The 19,561-nt window shown below is 40.9% G+C and overlaps 1 protein-coding gene and 1 long non-coding RNA gene across 6 annotated transcripts in view; both read left to right on the top strand.

Moving 5' to 3' along the window:
• Nucleotides 1-5,606, top strand: part of LOC139445632 (uncharacterized) — a 54,648-nt gene extending 49,042 nt beyond the window's left edge. For all 5 annotated transcript variants that reach the window (XM_071226809.1, XM_071226808.1, XM_071226807.1 and 2 more), the window contains one exon: nt 448-5,606. In XM_071226809.1, the coding sequence (XP_071082910.1) occupies nt 448-582 (135 nt within the window). In that variant the 3' untranslated portion in view covers nt 583-5,606. The remainder of the gene's footprint in view (nt 1-447) is intronic.
• A 6,103-nt stretch (nt 5,607-11,709) lies between these two features.
• Nucleotides 11,710-18,357, top strand: LOC139445834 (uncharacterized). The gene is made up of 3 exons (XR_011651885.1): nt 11,710-11,954; nt 14,130-14,448; nt 17,438-18,357. It is a non-coding gene; the product is annotated as an uncharacterized lncRNA (long non-coding RNA).
• Nucleotides 18,358-19,561: the final 1,204 nt, after the last annotated feature.

The raw sequence follows: 19,561 nt of genomic DNA, 5'->3' as shown, positions 1-19,561 counted from the left end.
TACACAGTGACCAATCTGGAAGCTGAAACTTCTTAGTACATGTATGTATATGGGGCTGAACAAAGATTGTTCCATTTTTTTTGCCCTTTTTTCAAAGTTTGACCTTGATTCGACCTTTCTGTAAACATGGTTCCTCAGAAACCACTTGACCAATGAAGTGGAAACTTCACATGCTTGTTGCCGCAAATGATGAAATTCCAATTTGTTCAAGAGGTGTGAATCCAATTTTCAATATGGAACTGACGACAACTTTTGTTAAGTGGCTATCTTTGCTGACATTTTTAACTGTTCACTACATGTCCAGGTGAGCTACAGTACTGTGACGCTACATTTACATTGTTGTTGCATGTAGCTATCATCTTATCAGTTTTATCATATCTGATTTTAAATTTAAGAAACCATCATTAAAAAAAGTATGTTCATAAAGATCGTTCAATCTCATTTCAGGCATGTCTATTTGTCAACGTCAGCCCTGATGCTAACAATTACCCAGAATCCTGTAACACTCTAGACTTTGGCTCCAATGCTCGCCAGGTGGCGCTAGGCCAGGCTAAACAGAACATCTCCAAGAAAGGGCCATAGAAACCACAGGAACATGTTCAAAAATCACGAGTCCTGATAATAGATAATTAATTACATAGATCACCATCAAGAGTGGCAAACAGGAAATAACAATTGTGTAATTGTATCAGTATTTTTTACATTTCTGTAATAATACTTGTAGTATCAATGTCAACTTCTGTATGTATCATTTGTGGCTTTTTCCCTATTAGTTATGAACACATGACATTTGTAATGTCGGTCCCATGTGATAACAAATATATTACCAATGAATATTTATCCCATGTGATAACGGGTATGTGACAATGTGGCAGTTGTCTCAAGTGATTATTGCTGTGATAAAGAACAGATACTCACTCCTTAAAAATATGAAGGTGTAACTTTTTTAAGTCTATAAAGTGATATTATTTCATCCTGTGTGTTTAAAAATCAAACTATTCCTCCTATGGGAACACTTTGCAGAGTTGCATCCTTTAGGTGTACCAGGATCCTGGGTTTCAAATCCTAGATTCGCCCTGATTATGATCCGAGGTTCGTCAGCATCATATGCATGCTTGTGGGTTTTGCCAAAGTGATAAATGTCTAAGACCTGCATCACTTGGGGCTTTCCTTCCACATCAAGCTGCCATAACATGAATGAGAATGTTGAATGTTTCTGGTGGCCTAAATAACTCACTTACTCCTAATTCCAAATATGCTGTATCTGTGTCAGTCTACGGAGAGTGATGGTGATGTTGTGGCTGATATGTAAAGATATTTAAAAATATTTGAGCAGAAAATATTTTTAGTCACTTCAGAATCATATCTTTTAAATAATGAAGTCCTATTTGTCACTGTACACCTTCGCCATATATGTGACATTGACACAACTACCCAAACATTATTAGAATAATTAGAGCAAAACAGTATCATTTTCAATATATAATCAGTTATATATTACCATTCAGGAAATGTGATTCGACACATCTTAATTATTAAATCATCATGTATGTCAAAGTCATCTTAGAGAAAGGGGAGGGTGGCATAGCCTAGTGGTTGAGGTGTTTGCTTATCACACCTAAGTCCCAGTTTCATTCCCTCACAGGTGTTCAAACCCATTCCTGCTGTTCCCCACTGTGATATAGCAACCCTTCATAGAACCATACTTACACACTTTAATATAAAAAATAGTTGTTTTCATTTTCTGTAAAATGACTTTGTTTTTTTATTCATAATACAAAATATTATGTGAAGTGCAATTGACTTATTGTGCCTTCCTTGCTTACTCATGCTTGTATTTACCAGAAAGGCAACATACTATTGAGACATTCCATTTTAACATTTGTTGAAGAAATTATTCAGAACAGAGAATGTATACAACTTTCCAATATGTTTAGAAGATATCCAATGGCAGACATAATTAAATTTAGATAGATGCCAAAATACTTACTAGGATCTATAAGTTTAATGATTTATGTTTTTTCCTGAAAAAGATGATGATAGTAATAGGTATTGTTTTCTTTGAATTTTCTGTATGTGGTAACTGTGTACTGGTTGTCCATGTGACTAGTCGTTGTGTTTCCAAGGAAACAGGGCTTATGAAGATGGTTAATTGTTATTCTTTACTCCGTCCTACACAACTACCTATATGCAAGCTGTGATATACTTACTAATACTTCATTATTTATATTCCATATTTATTTTTTGTAAAGTTCTATTTCATATTTAGTCATTTCATACATTTGTTACAAATATGTTGGTTCAACAACAGGATTTCATGTTTATTTGAAAACGACTGAATAATGTCAATGATTGAATGTCTTTGTATAACAGATGATGTTATTTTGGTATCATATTCTGAAGTGTCTTGTTTCTATTGACCACAGTAGAATATCAAAAGTCAGAACAAACAAATCCCATCAGTGACAAAATCACGGGCTTTACAATGATGCCGCGTTATTCACGTATATTAGTGATGTTTATTATGCATGAGGGATGAAATAATGTATTCATATGGAGAGAACTATAATGCATATTTCACGAGAGTGAAATCACATGTAATTTAATCAATTGAAATCCCCACATTATGCCGGAACAACTTTCAGTCTGCTACAATGACAACGGTTTTCAGAAACTAAAAGATATACAGAGCTTTGTCCTTTGTCAAATACCATTTTTATCTCATCTCATGACCTGAATTTTTCATGACCTGTCATTTCACTCATGGCAGGCCACATATAAATATAACTTGTCAAGTCACTTGATGAGACAAACATGTTATGTGACATGAAAAGCCAAATATTATCCATTTATAATTGAGATATTGACTATAACAAGCAGCAAGTCAAACAGCACATGTTCCCGTGTCTAAACATATTAGTAGTTTTTTTAGAAATGGTAAAAGAACACCCATAAGTTCTTAAATCACTGAAAAAAATTTTATGAACATCGACTTATTTTCCATATACATTATTTTTCCTTTGAAAAGTTCATTTAAGCATTTGGTAACCATGGTTACAGATTTAATCTCAAAAGTGATGACTTGTTAAAGAAACATATTCTTCTGCTGCCCTGGTGCCTAATGTATGAAGTAATATATTTTTTCTAAGATTATTTTTATGTCAATTTATTGATAAAGGACATACCAAATGGAGATTTCTTTCCAAAATTAAGTTTAGCAAATTGTAAAATATTATTATTCATTCCAATGCTGATTGTTGATGTAATGTTTGCATTCGAGAATAATCGGTTGTGTTAATCTCTCTCACCAGCAACACCAAAAAGTCAACAGAGGGAATAAACACAACTACCCAAATCCGTCCAGATATTAATAATGTAATGCATTCCCTTCTACAACATGGAGGATTTAGTATTTCATACAATACCATCAAAATCTAAGGTTGTTTTCTCATTTTAAACACTTCTTCAATTGTTGATTCATAATGAGGGACACAAAGAAATCCTTCTTTTGTAATCAACAAACTATCTGTGTCAATTTTACATGTTTTGGATTGTGTATTTACCATTTTATTTTGATATTAGGACTTTTATTGTCCCTATTCACAGTAAAGCCCAGGAAGTCTTGCATATTGCCTCCCTTGGTCATGCCAGGATCTGGTGATCGTGGGTTCAAATCCCCAGACTTGTCACCAATACAAGCATGCCTGTACCATGCAGAGGTAAATGTCTCGGACCTGAAGCACTATGGCTGACCTCCTCCATTAAGCTGACAAACTATGATATCACTGGATACTGTTAAACTCACTCATTATGTGGAGAGTAACGGTATCTGGTTGTCAGGCTTGCTGACTTAGTTTATGCATGTCATCGTATCCCAAATGCGTAGATCGATGCTCATGACGTCAATCACTGGATTGTCTGGTCCAGACTTGATATATATTTACAATCCGCTATCTTATAGCTCGAATATTGCTGAGTGTGGTGTTAATCAAAAAACATTTTAGGATGCAATGCTTTGTTTCTTAAGGATATACCATGCTCATGATACTGTAGAATGTTACTCTGTAAATGTCTTCGTTAGTTAATTATCTTAAACAATGGTTTGTTTGGGTTTTTTTGTTTAACGCCGCACTCAGCAATATTCCAGCTATATGAATGCGGTTTGTAAATAATCGAGTCTGGACCAGACAGTCCAGTGATTGATATCATGAGCATTGACCTATGCAATTTGGATTCGATGACATACATCAACCAAGTCAGCAAGTCTGACCACCTGTTCCGTTAGTCGCTTCATATGACAAGCATAGTCGCCTTTTACGGCAAGCATGGGTTGCTGAAGACCTATTCTACCCGGGATGTCCAGGGGTCTCTTAAACAATGACATACACCAATACTAAACAATTCAAGTTGTATCAGTAAGAGGGCAGAAATATTGCATGATGTACAATAGATCCCTGCTCACTAGTGTTTGTCAACTTAATGAGGATCGGTTGTTGACAGTGGCTGAAGGGTAAAGGGAGTCGAACTCCACTGAGCACAGCGGACTGGTTTGTCTGGTCCACATTGGATGGCTTTGAAGACTCCAGCAAAAATAACCATTCACACACTCATGCAATTAGTTATTGGAAGTCACCTGTTATTTATATAGTCATGACACAGGCTATTGCTGCCTCCAGGAATCAATCATGTATGAACCTCTCTAGACTGCACTGTTTATGTGTGTTTAAAACATATTTATTTTGTAGAAATCTTGCCATGCATTAACTGACGTGTTTCATGTTTTGTAACCTGCTTTGTCTGGCATAGCTTTTGACATTGTGTTCTTGATGACTTGGTTTACATATATATTCTAAGGTATCTCATGAGTCAGTGGTCAAAATGATTATGAAGCAAAAAAAACATTTATCTAATGATATCTTGAAAGTATTGTCAGTCAGGTGAAAATAAAAATAATGTGTTCTGTAAAAGTCAAGACAAAAGGATACTTCATTCCTAACAAGCCATGAAGTATTTTTCACAAATGAAATTAGATAACAGACTCTTCAGAATTATAAACATTTTAATGTGTACACATGTATTTTGCCGGCCACTGCTCCTCCATGCTTGTTTGATGCAACTAATACTGTCGCACATGACAGCGTTACTTTTGTATCAATAGGCGATAAAGGTGAACAAAATGCGAGCTGGAGACCCAACATAAAAAATTGCTTGATAAGAAAAGTTCCATAATGCCATGCAGAACCATACACCAAGTAATTAAACATGTAAAATGTCTGAACTATTGCTTCTGTTGTTATTGAACTACAACAAAGTCATTGAGGAAAGCAGAAAGTTTAGGTGTGGGGAAGAATAATGTCACTCTATACTTCTGTGTACGTATTACACAATACCTTATGGTCTCATTTTCATTTTGTATTCATTTCAAATTAGTTTAAATGTGTTGTTCTTTTTCAATGCAGAAATGAATTATAGTATGAAATGAATAGAAACCATTTTGGTATACTTCACCTCTTGTAATTTTACACAAGGTATATCTAAATATGATTCTGTTTGCACAAGGTATATCTAAATATGATCCTGTTTACACAAGGTATATCTAAATATGATCCTGTTTACACAAGGTATATCTAAATATGATCCTGTTTACACAAGGTATATCTAAATGTGATCCTGTTTATACAAGGTATATCTAAATATGATCCTGTTTACACAAGGTATATCTAAATATGATCCTGTTTACACAAGGTATATCTAAATGTGATCCTGTTTATACAAGGTATATCTAAATATGATCCTGTTTACACAAGGTATATCTAAATATGATCCTGTTTACACAAGGTATATCTAAATGTGATCCTGTTTATACTAGGTATCTCTAAATATGATCCTGTTTACACAAGGTATATCTAAATATGATTCTGTTTGCACAAGGTATATCTAAATATGATCCTGTTTACACAAGGTATATCTAAATGTGATCCTGTTTATACAAGGTATATCTAAATATGATTCTGTTTGCACAAGGTATATCTAAATATGATCCTGTTTACACAAGGTATATCTAAATATGATCCTGTTTACACAAGGTATATCTAAATGTGATCCTGTTTACACAAGGTATATCTAAATATGATCCTGTTTACACAAGGTATATCTAAATGTGATCCTGTTTATACAAGGTATATCTAAATATGATCCTGTTTACACAAGGTATATCTAAATATGATTCTGTTTGCACAAGGTATATCTAAATATGATCCTGTTTACACAAGGTATATCTAAATGTGATCCTGTTTATACAAGGTATATCTAAATATGATCCTGTTTACACAAGGTATATCTAAATATGATTCTGTTTGCACAAGGTATATCTAAATATGATCCTGTTTACACAAGGTATATCTAAATATGATTCTGTTTGCACAAGGTATATCTAAATATGATCCTGTTTACACAAGGTATATCTAAATGTGATCCTGTTTATACAAGGTATCTCTAAATATGATCCTGTATATACAAGGTATCTCTAAATATGATCCTGTTTATACAAGGTATCCATCATATCCATGGAGATAATAATTTATATACTGATCGAAAAAACACACTGCTAATAGTGCTGAAGAATATTCCCTGCATTCAGTATGTGCCTAAAGCATCAATAAAACACTACTGAATATAACAGTATCTTACTCGCCACTGGAAACAGAATCACGAAATATCGTGATGATAAATTGACGAAGATAGCTGCATGTGTGTATATGTGCAAGGTAAGTCTAAATGAGATCCTGTAGGTACAGTGTATAGATCTTGAAAAGGGCACTTTGCAGTTTTTGTCATTACTCGTTGAATGACAGGTGGAATGGATTGTTTTCACTTTAAAAGTTTTAACATACATGCAGCTCTCTTCGTTATTAATCACTGCGATATTTCAAGATTCTATTTCAAGTGGCGAGGATTATAGTATCAGATGTATTCACTACTTATACAGAGGAAAACTGTCTTCAAACACACCATTTTTCTGAATATTATATATCTGTATATAAATGTATATCTCCATGGCTACCACTATGTTATTTCTGTGATGCATTGTGGGCATTACCTCTATTCTCCAATCAGTTGGATTATCTAACTGTGATATGTATGTTTTTTTCATCTGTATCAAATCCTCATTTTTGCATCATCAAACAAACTACAACAATTGGTCAGGTGGCCTAGTGGTTAGTGCATTTGCTTGCTTACAGTTTTTGATGTGATGTGTGTATCAATTTTCATGAGACTGGTACCATCTTCATTGATCCAGGGTATTATATCTTCATTCTGTTAAGGTAAATACCCTGGACCAATTTGCCCCCTTCACATTTCTCATCTCTAAATCACTGCATTGTTTGGTCCAGGCTTGATTATTAACAGACCGCTGTCATATAGATGGAATATTGCTGACGGGGCGTTAAACAACAAACAAAGGACAGAATATATTCTTGTTCATGAGATTAATGTGATTGAAGGCTGATTTTTAGCATTGTTCCCTGTGGAACGATGACGAATGAATTAATTCCCTGGATAATAGAGGATGGACTCATACAGCCATCTGTGCAACATCCAACACTTGTGATAATATAGCATGTAACTCTGGAAGGTTACTGTTGGAATGGTAGTGGACAATAAACGCCCCCTGAGCAACTGCTCGATCAATCCCTGAGTAAGCTAAGCGTTATATAAGCGCTCCCTATAAGATTTATACAATTTACATGACAGTCCATATCTTGTGTATATTGCACCTCTGTTACAGAACACAGCAGTGCAGAAGGGATAAATACTTGCCGAGTGACTATATGATTGTGGCTGTTATCCTTCTAGCACCTCACAGGCAGCTTGGGTTGTATACCCCCCAGTGAGCTGAGAATGAAAAAATCGCGTGCACTGGCCAGGGTAATAATGTTAGCGCTTTGAACATATACCTTGTATTAGGAGTTTAGTATTAGTACAAATTATTATTATTATTATTATTATTATTATTATTATTATTATTATTATTATTATTAAAACGTTTTGGTTTGATCATGCTTGAACTGAATTTGTTCTCTCCAACTCAGTCTCTGACAACACATTTGACGTGTGAATGGTTTTAATAAGTGCCTCCCCTTGTCAATTTCCTAAGTGTCTGGGCTGTTATTACAGTAAATATTGTCCTTGTGTGAATAATGTACCATGTTGGCCAGGGCTTGTAGAAGGAATAGTCAGTGTTTCCGTCTGAAGGAAATCTGTCTGACTTCCCTATTTATTGTGTGCTTGTGGAAGTGTTGATGCTCTGATGTCCGCCACCACTGCTAGCTGTGCCTCTTGTGTGACACACAGAACACCGTCCATCACTGTCTGTCACTGTAGAATAAAACATGTTTTACTGGATGCCATCTTGTCTTTGTTACTTAGAGGAACAGAATGTAACATATGCTACTCCATAAATGTTAAGGACCACCCAGTTAATTTATATTACTATCGTTAATTTGTTGTGCCTGTAGCAATATGAAAGAATCGGGTATACCTTACCTTTATTTGAGTAGTATGTGCTATATTTGGGGTTATACTTTCTTAGAAAAGTACAAATTCGAGTACTAGGTGACTACCCATCCGGTCTGGAACCCACTCTCTGAGTAATCTGCACCTTATCACCAGCAAACACATCCTGCAACCTAACCCACTCTTTAACCTCTTTGGTCATGTGGACAAGGCTCAGAATTTACTGCGTCTGTTTGTTGTTTAATGCTGCCCTTCCAGCTATAAGACGGCGGTCTGGACCAGACAATCCAGTGATTGACATCATAAGCATCTATCTACGTGTAGCAGCCATAACATTTTCGAGTTACCTGATGGTATTCCAGGTTGGACACCTGTACAGAAATTAGGTGTTTACTTTAAATGAAGGCCAAAACAAACAAACAAAACAACAATTTGAACAAACACTATGTCCGAGCTTCTTTCTACCCAAATAAATAGAAGCTGAGCTTAGCGTGCTGACAGTGGAACCTGTTTACTGCCACGTTAATGTCCTTGTGTCATGTGATAGTCACGTGGACAAAACTATATTTCAATATGGATTCCTGCAAGTGCTGGCTGAGAACCTATTGGTCCGAGACAAATGGTTGGTGTGGGGTGATAGTTCACTTGACAGACAAATAGACAGAATGGGAGAAGTCAATTCATGGTATCATCCTTGTGATAATGCTGCGACAAGCTGACTCAAACATCTAGGGACACACATTGCACAGCCTCACTGCCTGCTGACAGCTTGGCATGGATGTCACATGGATCACGTTGATGAGAGGAAGGAGGCCAAACTTCATTTCCTGAAACGTGACAAAAGATGTTAAAATATATAAAAGGTTTTGTGAAAATATTTATTACACTTTTCATACCCCCATTTATTAGAGTTTACAGCATGGTGAATAAGAGTTATAGTGAGTTGTGCCTGATGCTGTATTGTACAGGACAGACACGGGAGTGCACTGTGGGAAGAAGGCCCGAAGTGAGGCAGGGCTTCACCACTTCCGTCAGTGTGGTGCTGACAAAGCCACAAGCATGCAGCAAATGCTATAGACCATCGCACTATCCGTAGTTATACCACGTGAAGTGTCCACTTGTGTGTAGATCACTGTGGTCACTAGTCTGGATAGTAGACTGCTTGTGTAGATAGTAGATACTTGTGTGGATAGTAGACCATTGTGTAGATAGTAGACATCTTATGTAGATAGTAGACATCTTGTTTGGATAGTAGACTGCTTGTGTAGATAGCAGACATCTTGTGTGGATAGTAGACCATTGTGTGGATAGTAGACCATTGTGTAGATAGTAGACATCTTGTTTGGATAGTAGACCACATGTGTGGATAGTAGACCATTGTGTGGATAGTAGACATCTTGTTTGGATAGTAGACCGCTTGTGTAGATAGTAGACCACTTGTGTGGATAGTAAACCACTTGTGTGGATAGTAGACATCTTGTGTGGAAAGTAGACATCTTGTGTGGATAGTAGACATCTTGTGTGGAAAGTAGACATCTTGTGTGGATAGTAGACATCTTGTGTGGAAAGTAGACATCTTGTGTGGATAGTAGACATCTTGTGTGGAAAGTACACGTCTTGTGTGGATAGTAGACATCTTGTGTGGATAGCAAACCATTGTGTAGATAGTAAACCACTTTTGTGGATAGTCGACATCTTGTGTGGATAGTAGACATCTTGTGTGGAAAGTAGACATCTTGTGTAGATAGTAGACATCTTGTGTGGAAAGTAGACATCTTGTGTGGATAGTAAACCACTTGTGTGGATAGTAGACATTTTGTGTGGAAAGTAGACGTCTTGTGTGGATAGTAGACATCTTGTGTGGATAGCAAACCATTGTGTAGATAGTAGACCACTTGTGAGTGAGTTGGGTTTAACGCCGCTTTTAACATTATTCCAGTTATATCACGGCGTGTAAGCTTAATGTTGGAGGAAAGCCCGAAGTGATGCAGGTCTTAGACGGACCCACGAGCACGGGTATGGTGCTGACAAACCTAGAAACATAATTGGGGCGAACCGGGATTCGAACCCACTATCATAGGTTTCTGGCGTGCCCAAGGGACGCAACTCTGTGCAGCGCCTTAGACGACTGGGCCACCCGTGCCCCCCAGACAACTTGTGTGGATAGTAGACCACTTGTGTGGATAGTAGACTTGTGTGAATAGTAGACATCTTGTGTGGATAGTAGACATCTTGTGTGGATAGTAGACTTGTGTGGATAGTAGACATCTTGTGTGGATAGTAGACATCTTGTGTGGATAGTAGACCACTTGTGTGGATAGTAGACTTGTGTGAATAGTAGACATCTTGTGTGGAAAGTAGACCACTTGTGTGGATAGTAGACATCTTGTGTGGATAGTAGACCACTTGTGTGGATAGTAGACTTGTGTGAATAGTAGACATCTTGTGTGGATAGTAGACCACTTGTGTGGATAGTAGACATCTTGTGTGGATAGTAGACATCTTGTGTGGATAGTAGACATCTTGTGTGGATAGTAGACATTTTGTGTGGATAGTAGACATCTTGTGTGGATAGTAGACATCTTGTATGGATAATAGACCACTGTGACCACTAGTATGGACAGTGAGTGAGGGAGAGAGTATGGACAGCAATATTCCAGCTTGACTGAGAGTGATCTGTCTTGACATTATCTTTACCAGCCTGGGACTGAAAATATGGGCAACCCACACCATCGACGGGTGTGATGACACCTCGCTGGACACTATTCTTTAACAAACATGTCAACAGAATGGACGTAGCTATCGTCAGATCAGGATGCCCAGACTATGCTTTTTTTTAACACACAATGTACATTTTCAAAGTCTTCGTTATCTACCAAAACTGTTACTATTTGGGACAACAAGCAATTGTCAAGATACACCATATTTGGAGGGACCAATCAAAGATCCAGTGGCACCGTTTTGGTGCCTTTTTAAATGACGAAGTCATTCGAATCGATGCTTTTGATTTGTCATAGATTCAACGCGGGTTTGGGTTGTTTTGTGTCGGGGATATATTCAATACAATCTATTCAGAGGCGTGGCGGGTAGTATATATATTGATCAGCGCGTCCGGCTAGGCCGACGCCATTCTCATTTCTACAGAGCTAAAATACGAGTGTTTGTGGTTATGTCCTCTGGCTGTGTGGGAGATTCACAGTATCGACCAACAGGTCTATGTATTGTCACACTAAGCGAGTCTATACATTAGATAAAACGCCAGTACATACCCAAGACATTCCGTGAGATACACGAATGATCATTTGGAGATATAAGATACAAAAAATGTCTTTCGTCAGGCCCCAGAACTTTTAGCCTGTGTTCAGTCTCCCAGTGGCGAGACTTCAACTGTGCTCTGATTGGAAACATGACAACGAAGTCAGGGCGACTTCCAAATAGTAAGTAATGCCATTTGCAGTTTAGCATACAGTAAATTCGTTTATTACGAACACGTTTATAACTAACTAACGGATATAACGAACTGTTTTTTTTGTCTCAGCTATTTTTGCTGTGTATATGCTGTATATATGCTTATAACGAACAGCGGTTTTAACGAACTAAAATTAGTGGTCCCTTTGAGTTCGTTATAACCGTAGTTTACTGTATTTGTTAAACCTATATAAGGGCGGATACAGCTGTATTTAAAAGGAGACCACAATATGACATCAAGATACAATATATAAGACTATAGAAGAACGGAACATGTGGCTACTGTGCCTGGGGAGGCCGCTCAGCATCTATACTACTCAAAAGAAGTTAAGGAACAGCCGATTCGGGCTATATGGCGGCAGTCTGTAAATAATCGAGTCTGGACCAGACAATCCACTGATAGACATCACGAGCATCGACCTACGCGATTGGGACTTGCCTCACCCAAGTCAGAGAGCCTGACATGACCACCCGATCGCGTTAGTCGCTCTTACGATAATAACGAGTTGTTGAAGACCAATTCAAACCCGGATCTTAGCTGGTCCCACGTTCGTTATTTTCTTTTGGGTGGTATATATAGAGCATTGCCATAGAGAATGTGCATTCCCTGAACAGTCGCTGGCTGTATTTTACAGGCCCTCTGGGATTGACCTGACTCTGTGACGTAGCCTGAATGTTGCTGACTTGCGTCAATGGATTAAAGGATAGCTTGAACTAAACTGTCGGGCAATAGAAAGTATGCACTCATGTTTGATAGTGGCTAAAATGAAACAAACCAGAAATGGTTATTCGATGGTGATGTATTTGATACGGGTATCAAAGCTGTGTTTTGAACCTAAAGTTTGCAGTTTTCGGCGACTGTTTTCTTCCTTGTAACGTTGTCATTTGTCCAAATCCAATTTTAAAGCTTGGAGGGGGGTAGTGCCACTTTGCATCCCTGACTGCAATGTCACTTATTGTCCAATGCAAAACAAAAGGTACAAATCATTTCGATTACTTTAAGTAACTAAGTATCACGAGTCAAGAATCCGAAAAAAAATCCGGATTAGAATTGGTCTTCGGCAACCCATGCCAGTCGTAAGAGGCGATTAACGGAATCGGGTGGTCAGATTCGCTGACTTGGTAAAGCATGTCATCTTATCCCAATTGTGTGGATGGATGCTCATGGTGCCAATCACTGGATTTTCTGGTCCAGACTCGATTATTTACTGACCGCCCTTATAGAGCTGGAATATTGCAGAGTGCGGCGTTAAACGACAAACAAACAAACACAACGAAGACACCTTGGAGAAACCCTTACAGAGATGGTGCAGGCAGACAAGTTTTTACTTTGATACTGTTGTTGACTATTGTTGTCTTGTTCTTACGTGATTAGGACAACCCAGGTGATTGAAAGCTTGTTTCTGTGTATTCATTTTGTATATAGCTGTTGCTATGCACTTACAATATTGAAAACGCAAGACACAATGGTCACATATTGATTGTATCAGACGAGCCGGCATCTTATCCCTATATCTAGATTGCTTGTTTGTTTTGGAAACACGGGGGAATGCTCCATGCTAACTGTGACAATAACTCCCCAGTGCGTCAATCGCTTATTTGATGTTGACACAGTAAAGAAAAAGCAATGAGGTAAGCGAAGACATCGAGCAACATCCAAAGACTGGAAGACTTACACTAACACGTGACCTGCACGGTGGATCACAGCTGAATTCCCTTTCTGCACACGACACTAGTGTTAAACATACCACTGTGTGTCACAAAACGCCCGTCAATGTTTTCAAATATAAACAAAACAGAGCAATTAAAACATATTTGAAGATATTCTCAGAATCCAAAAGACCCATAAAGGTATAATGTTGTATGAATGATAATTATCATTACATCAGAAACTCCTGGTTCAAAGCATCATTTTTGGCAATTCCGGCAATTTAACTCGGCAATTAAACCACTTTCTACTTCACCAAAAACGTTTCATAAAGATTTAACGTTTATATAATATCACTAACTTAATATATTCCCAACTGAAACTCAGAGATATAAGACAATCAGCTGAGAGATACAGTTTTATAGAGTATATCCTCACAAAATACACAATACATGTATTTGTATATATTCCATCTCATTCATTCCTTTATTTAAAGATTCCAGATAATGGGTAACGCTGCTTCAACCAAAAACAAAAACAAATTGATAATAAATAAAACTGTAGCAGCTCGTAACCCGGCAACAACTCCGAAAGACAAAGGCAAATGTCTTAAAGCTGAGACTAAGGGAGACAAACACGGCAGCCAAAACTACCACGAAACGCTGCCAGACGAAGCTGGCAGCCTAGCAACACAACCCAAAAGGGGGAAGTAACGTCCAAGAATTTCAGGGCGAGGCAGAACATCACGTGATCAGACACTTCAAAGAATCAGATGTCTTCAATACAAGATGCCCTGTCGCAGAATGCTGACCTCTGTAAGTATGCCTGATTCACACAGAGTTCAGTAAGGGTAAGATCTATGGATGAAGAACTTCTTTATTACAATTAGGAGCGACGTTTCGGTGTAGGTTGTAACACGTGCTTGATAACGGTGTTAGAACCTACACCGAAACGTCGCTCCTAATTGTAATAAAGAAGTTCTTCATCCATAGATCTTATCCTAAGTACACCAACGTTTAAATGCCTTACAAATACGTCACATAGAGTTGTTTGCTTTGAATCAAGGGTAATTTCAATACACGATCATATATATTATCAGGTTCGTATAGAAATCGTTTTCTTACCACATTTAAAATAACTTCATGTTGTTTTTTACGAACTGTTTTTAATTGCCAAATTATGTGCATCGTGCAGTTTATTTAAACTTTACTTCGTCAGTGTCAATTGACACAACAATGATTCACCGAGGCCAGTTCAAGGACTTACACTGTGGGCTACGTTTTCCTTTGGCAATGAATTCCATGAAACTGATTGCTTTCATTTCAGAATGGTTACAATATTTGTGGTTATATTTTAAGTATGCAGATGACCGGCTTGGCTTGGGTCGGGCAAGACGGGAGCGCCGGCTCAGCTTGGGTCGGACAAGAGGGGAGCGCCGGCTTGGCTTGTATCGGGCAAGACGGGAGCGCCGACTAGGCTTGGGTCGGGCAAGACGGGAGCGCCGGCTCAGCCTGTGTCGGACAAGACGGGAGCGCCGGCACAGCTTGGGTCGGGCAAGACGGGAGCGCCGGCTAGGCTTGGGTCGGGCAAGACGGGAGCGCCGACTAGGCTTGGGTCGGGCAAGACGGGAGCGCCGGCTCAGCCTGTGTCGGACAAGACGGGACCGCCGGCTAGGCCTGGGTCAGGCAAGACGGGAGCGCCGACTAGGCTTGGGTCGGGCAAGACGGGAGCGCCGGCTCAGCCTGTGTCGGACAAGACGGGAGCGCCGGCACAGCTTGGGTCGGGCAAGACGGGAGCGCCGGCTCAGCCTGTGTCGGACAAGACGGGAGCGCCGGCTAGGCCTGGGTCGGGCAAGACGGGAGCGCCGACTAGGCTTGGGTCAGGCAAGACGGGAGCGCCGGCTCAGCCTGTGTCGGACAAGACGGGAGCGCCGGCACAGCTTGGGTCGGGCAAGACGGGAGCGCCGGCACAGCTTGGGTCGGGCAAGACGGGAGCGCCGGCTAGGCTTGTATCGGGCAAGACGGGAGCGCCGACTAGGCTTGTGTCGGGCAAGACGGGAGCGCCGGCTCAGCCTGTGTCGGACAAGACGGGAGCGCAGGCACAGCTTGGGTCGGGCAAGACGGGAGCGCCGACTAGGCTTAGGTCGGGCAAGACGGGAGCGCCGGCTCAGCCTGTGTCGGACAAGACGGGAGCGCAGGCTCAGCCTCTGTCGGACAAGACGGGAGCGCCGGCACAGCTTGGGTCGGGCAAGACGGGAGCGCCGGCACAGCTTGTATCGGGCAAGACGGGAGCGCCGGCATAGCTTGTGTCGGGCAAGACGGGAGCGCCGGCATAGCTTGTGTCGGGCAAGACGGGAGCGCAGGCTCAGCCTCTGTCGGACAAGACGGGAGCGCCGACTAGGCTTGGGTCGGTCAAGACGGGAGCGCCGGCTCAGCCTGTGTCGGACAAGACGGGAGCGCCGGCACAGCTTGGGTCGGGAAAGACGGGAGCGCCGGCTCGGCCAAACACAGGAACTGGACATGTGTTTGCTTAGTACCACCATCGCCTTAATCGTAAAGCGAACATCGCTGGCTGATTGGCCTTGCTGCCATAAAATTGACGTTTACGGAAGTTTACCTGGTGGTTCTAATTCGAGTTCCGACCTTGGTTTCTTGTACAAAGGTCATGAATTGACATATCAACACAGCGGCCCTAACGTTGGTTTCACGAACGAATACTTCCCATGGGCATTGTGATGTCTATTCAGCTCAAATGTTTATCATATTGAAGTAACGTAAATGTCGTTCGGAATACCCCGTGTTCACCTTTTCGATGTTGCGTGAGTGGAAAACAAATTCAGACTGTAACTTTCCTGATCTGGTGAGCGACGTTCTGATTGGTCGGATGAAAGGTCATTCTGACGTGACCCGTAACTGGGATCTCCTCAGGACTTTGCCAGCCAGTTGCGAAAACTAAGATCCATATGCTGACGCACATTCTGATTGGTTCATGGCCATTCATGCTTCCCTAACTGATAACATGACATAATGTCAACACAGTTGTAGGGTTGGGGCTCGGAATGTACAATAGTTGTTTACTATCCTAGTCCAGTGACAAAAATCACCCATTTTTTTCCTTTCACCTTACTCCACTTGAATATTATTAATAAGAAAACACATTCTAATTATCCTTACGGTCTTTGAAATTAAGTGCTAGAGTTAATGCCGACAGACTGGTTATGTTAAACACCCGAACACCATAATGCACTGCATGACAACAGCAAATCTAGTTCAGAACATCGTCTATTGATGATTTTGGGGTGGATGAAGGGGGTGAGGGTTGATGAGGCAAAGCGAAGAAGGAGGTGGTTGATATGGAAGAGGGCGAGAAGGAGGGGGTACATGGGGAAGAGGGCGAGAAGGAGGGGGTTGATGCGGAAGAGGGGAGAAGGAGGGGGTTGATGAGGCAGAGGGTGAGATGAGGGGGTTGATGGGGAAGAGGGGAGAAGGAGGGGGTTGATGGGGAAGAGGGGAGAAGGAGGGGGTTGATGGGGAAGTGGGCGAGAAGGAGGGGGTTGATGGGGAAGAGGGGGAGAAGGAGGGGGTTGATGGGGAAGTGGGCGAGAAGGAGGGGGTTGATGAGGCAGAGGGTGAGATGGAGGGGGTTGATGAGGCAGAGCGAAGAAGGAGGGGGTTGAGGGGGAGATGGAGGGGGTTGATGAGGCCGAGGGGAGAAGGAGGGGGTTGATACATATGAAACGAAATTAATTGATGCAGCCACGCAGCTCAGTAATACAGAATTAGTTATGAACATTTTTGTTGGCAGGGGTGGCAGGTTTTTCCCGAGTTCCGGAACAAGGAGCGCACATTCAGCAGCAACAGTGCAGACAAGGGGTAGAGTTGGGGAGGGTGGTAAGAGTGGCGTGATTGTGTGAGTGAGGCAGCAACAGTGCAGACAAGGGGTAGAGTTGGGGAGGGTGGTAAGAGTGGCGTGATTGTGTGAGTGAGGCAGCAACAGTGCAGACAAGGGGTAGAGTTGGGGAGGGTGGTAAGAGTGGCGTGATTGTGTGAGTGAGGCAGCAACAGTGCAGACAAGGGGTAGAGTTGGGGAGGGTGGTAAGAGTGGCGTGATTGTGTGAGTGAGGCAGCAACAGTGCAGACAAGGGGTAGAGTTGGGGAGGGGGGTAAGAGTGGCGTGATTGTGTGAGTGAGGCAGCAACAGTGCAGACAAGGGGTAGAGTTGGGGAGGGTGGTAAGAGTGGCGTGATTGCGTGAGTGAGGCAGCAGCAGTACAGACAAGGGATAGAGTTGGGGAGGGTGGTAAGAGTGGCCTGATTGTGTGAGTGAGGCAGCAAAGGAAAGAATGGTCACATGTAACCTTGTCAGCGGCAGGAGGAGTGCACAAGATTTGTTTGTTTGCTGTTTAACGCCACACTCAGCAATGTACCAGCTATATAACTTCGCTCTGTAAATAGCCGATTCTGGACCAGACAATCCAGTATTTGACATCATGAACATCGATCCACGTGATTTGGATACGATGACATGCATCAACCAACTAAGCGAGCCTGACCACCTGATCCAGTTGGTCGCCTCCTACGACAAGCATAGTTGCAAGAATTGGTTGCTGAAAAACTTTTAACCCGGATCTTTACGAGTCGAGGTTGTCACTGTGAAAATGTCATTTGTTTAAGTAATTGCTCAATCCATGTAATAATGCTTTATTTGTCAGCTGGTTAGACAGTTGTGTTCGACGATGTGTGCGTTGTCATGGTACAAAAGGTATATGACGGCGGTCTGTAAATAATAAAGTCCGGACCAGACAATCCAGTGATTGATATCAAGAGCATCGATCCACACAATTGGGATCGATCACATGCTTCAAACCAAGTCAGCGAGCCTCACCACCCGATCCCATTAGTCGACTTTTACGACAAGCATAGTCGCCTTTTACAGCAAGCATGGGTTGCTGAAGACCTATTCTACCCCGGATCTTCACGGGTCGCGAACCATAGAATAATGTAGAGAAGTATGTACGCAAAGAAGAGATGTGTCGAATGTGTACAACATAATGACAATTCTAACAATCAGTCACGTGTTTTCACGGAGTGTCTTTATTCTTATCATGATATGCTGTACGTGATTTCCAAACTAATGGAAATGCTAATCCTGCACAAGACAAATGGTGTATCTTTAGTCATGGATCTATGACATCACAGGTGATGCGTTGTGGAGCGTCGGTTCAAACAACATAGCAGTATGTTTGTTTGTGCATCGAACCAATTTAATGCCTCTTGTATATAAGTAATTTTTCACATAGTAACAAACATGTATGGTAGTCGCGTTTCTTTTGTCGTTGAGTATATTTGGTACATTTCAATGACAAAATTGTTGATGTAGAAACACTTTTCTGGTTTTCATTGTGTACTTTATATTTATTGGTGACGGAATGAATGATATGAAGATAGCAGATAAATGTTTGTTATGTCCTGTGAAATGTGTGTTTTGTGATAAATGTGTTAAAAGCTATGATATACAAACGTGGGCGTAAATGGAATGGATGGAGGCTACCGGTGAGAAACACGGGTAGGGTCTTATATACTGGAGGGAACCAGTTATTCCAAGAAAGCAACTGCGTTTCAAGTCCATGAATAATAGCACATGTGTAAAGACATGTAATAAAATTGACATCATGAGCATCGATCAACGCAATGACGAAGATGTGCATCAACCAAGTCAGCGAGCCTGACCACCTGATCCCTTTGGTCGCCTCTTACGACAAGCATAGTGGCCTTTTAAGGCAAGCATGGGTTGCTAAAAACCTGTTCTAGTCCGGATCTTCACGGGTCTGGGTACCGTACATTGTGTTAAACATGGGAATGGTACTGGTGCCTTCTTGTGCTGTGTTTATCACCATGTGTTCAGCACCGTATCCCTGTCGTTTCCGTCC

This window comes from Haliotis cracherodii, unplaced genomic scaffold (assembly GCF_022045235.1).
Source record: "Haliotis cracherodii isolate W230 unplaced genomic scaffold, xgHalCrac1.p SCAF_6, whole genome shotgun sequence".
Lineage (NCBI taxonomy): Eukaryota > Metazoa > Mollusca > Gastropoda > Lepetellida > Haliotidae > Haliotis > Haliotis cracherodii.
The sequence above is the reverse complement of the archived record's forward strand: the minus strand, read 5'-3'. Positions and strand labels throughout refer to the sequence as shown.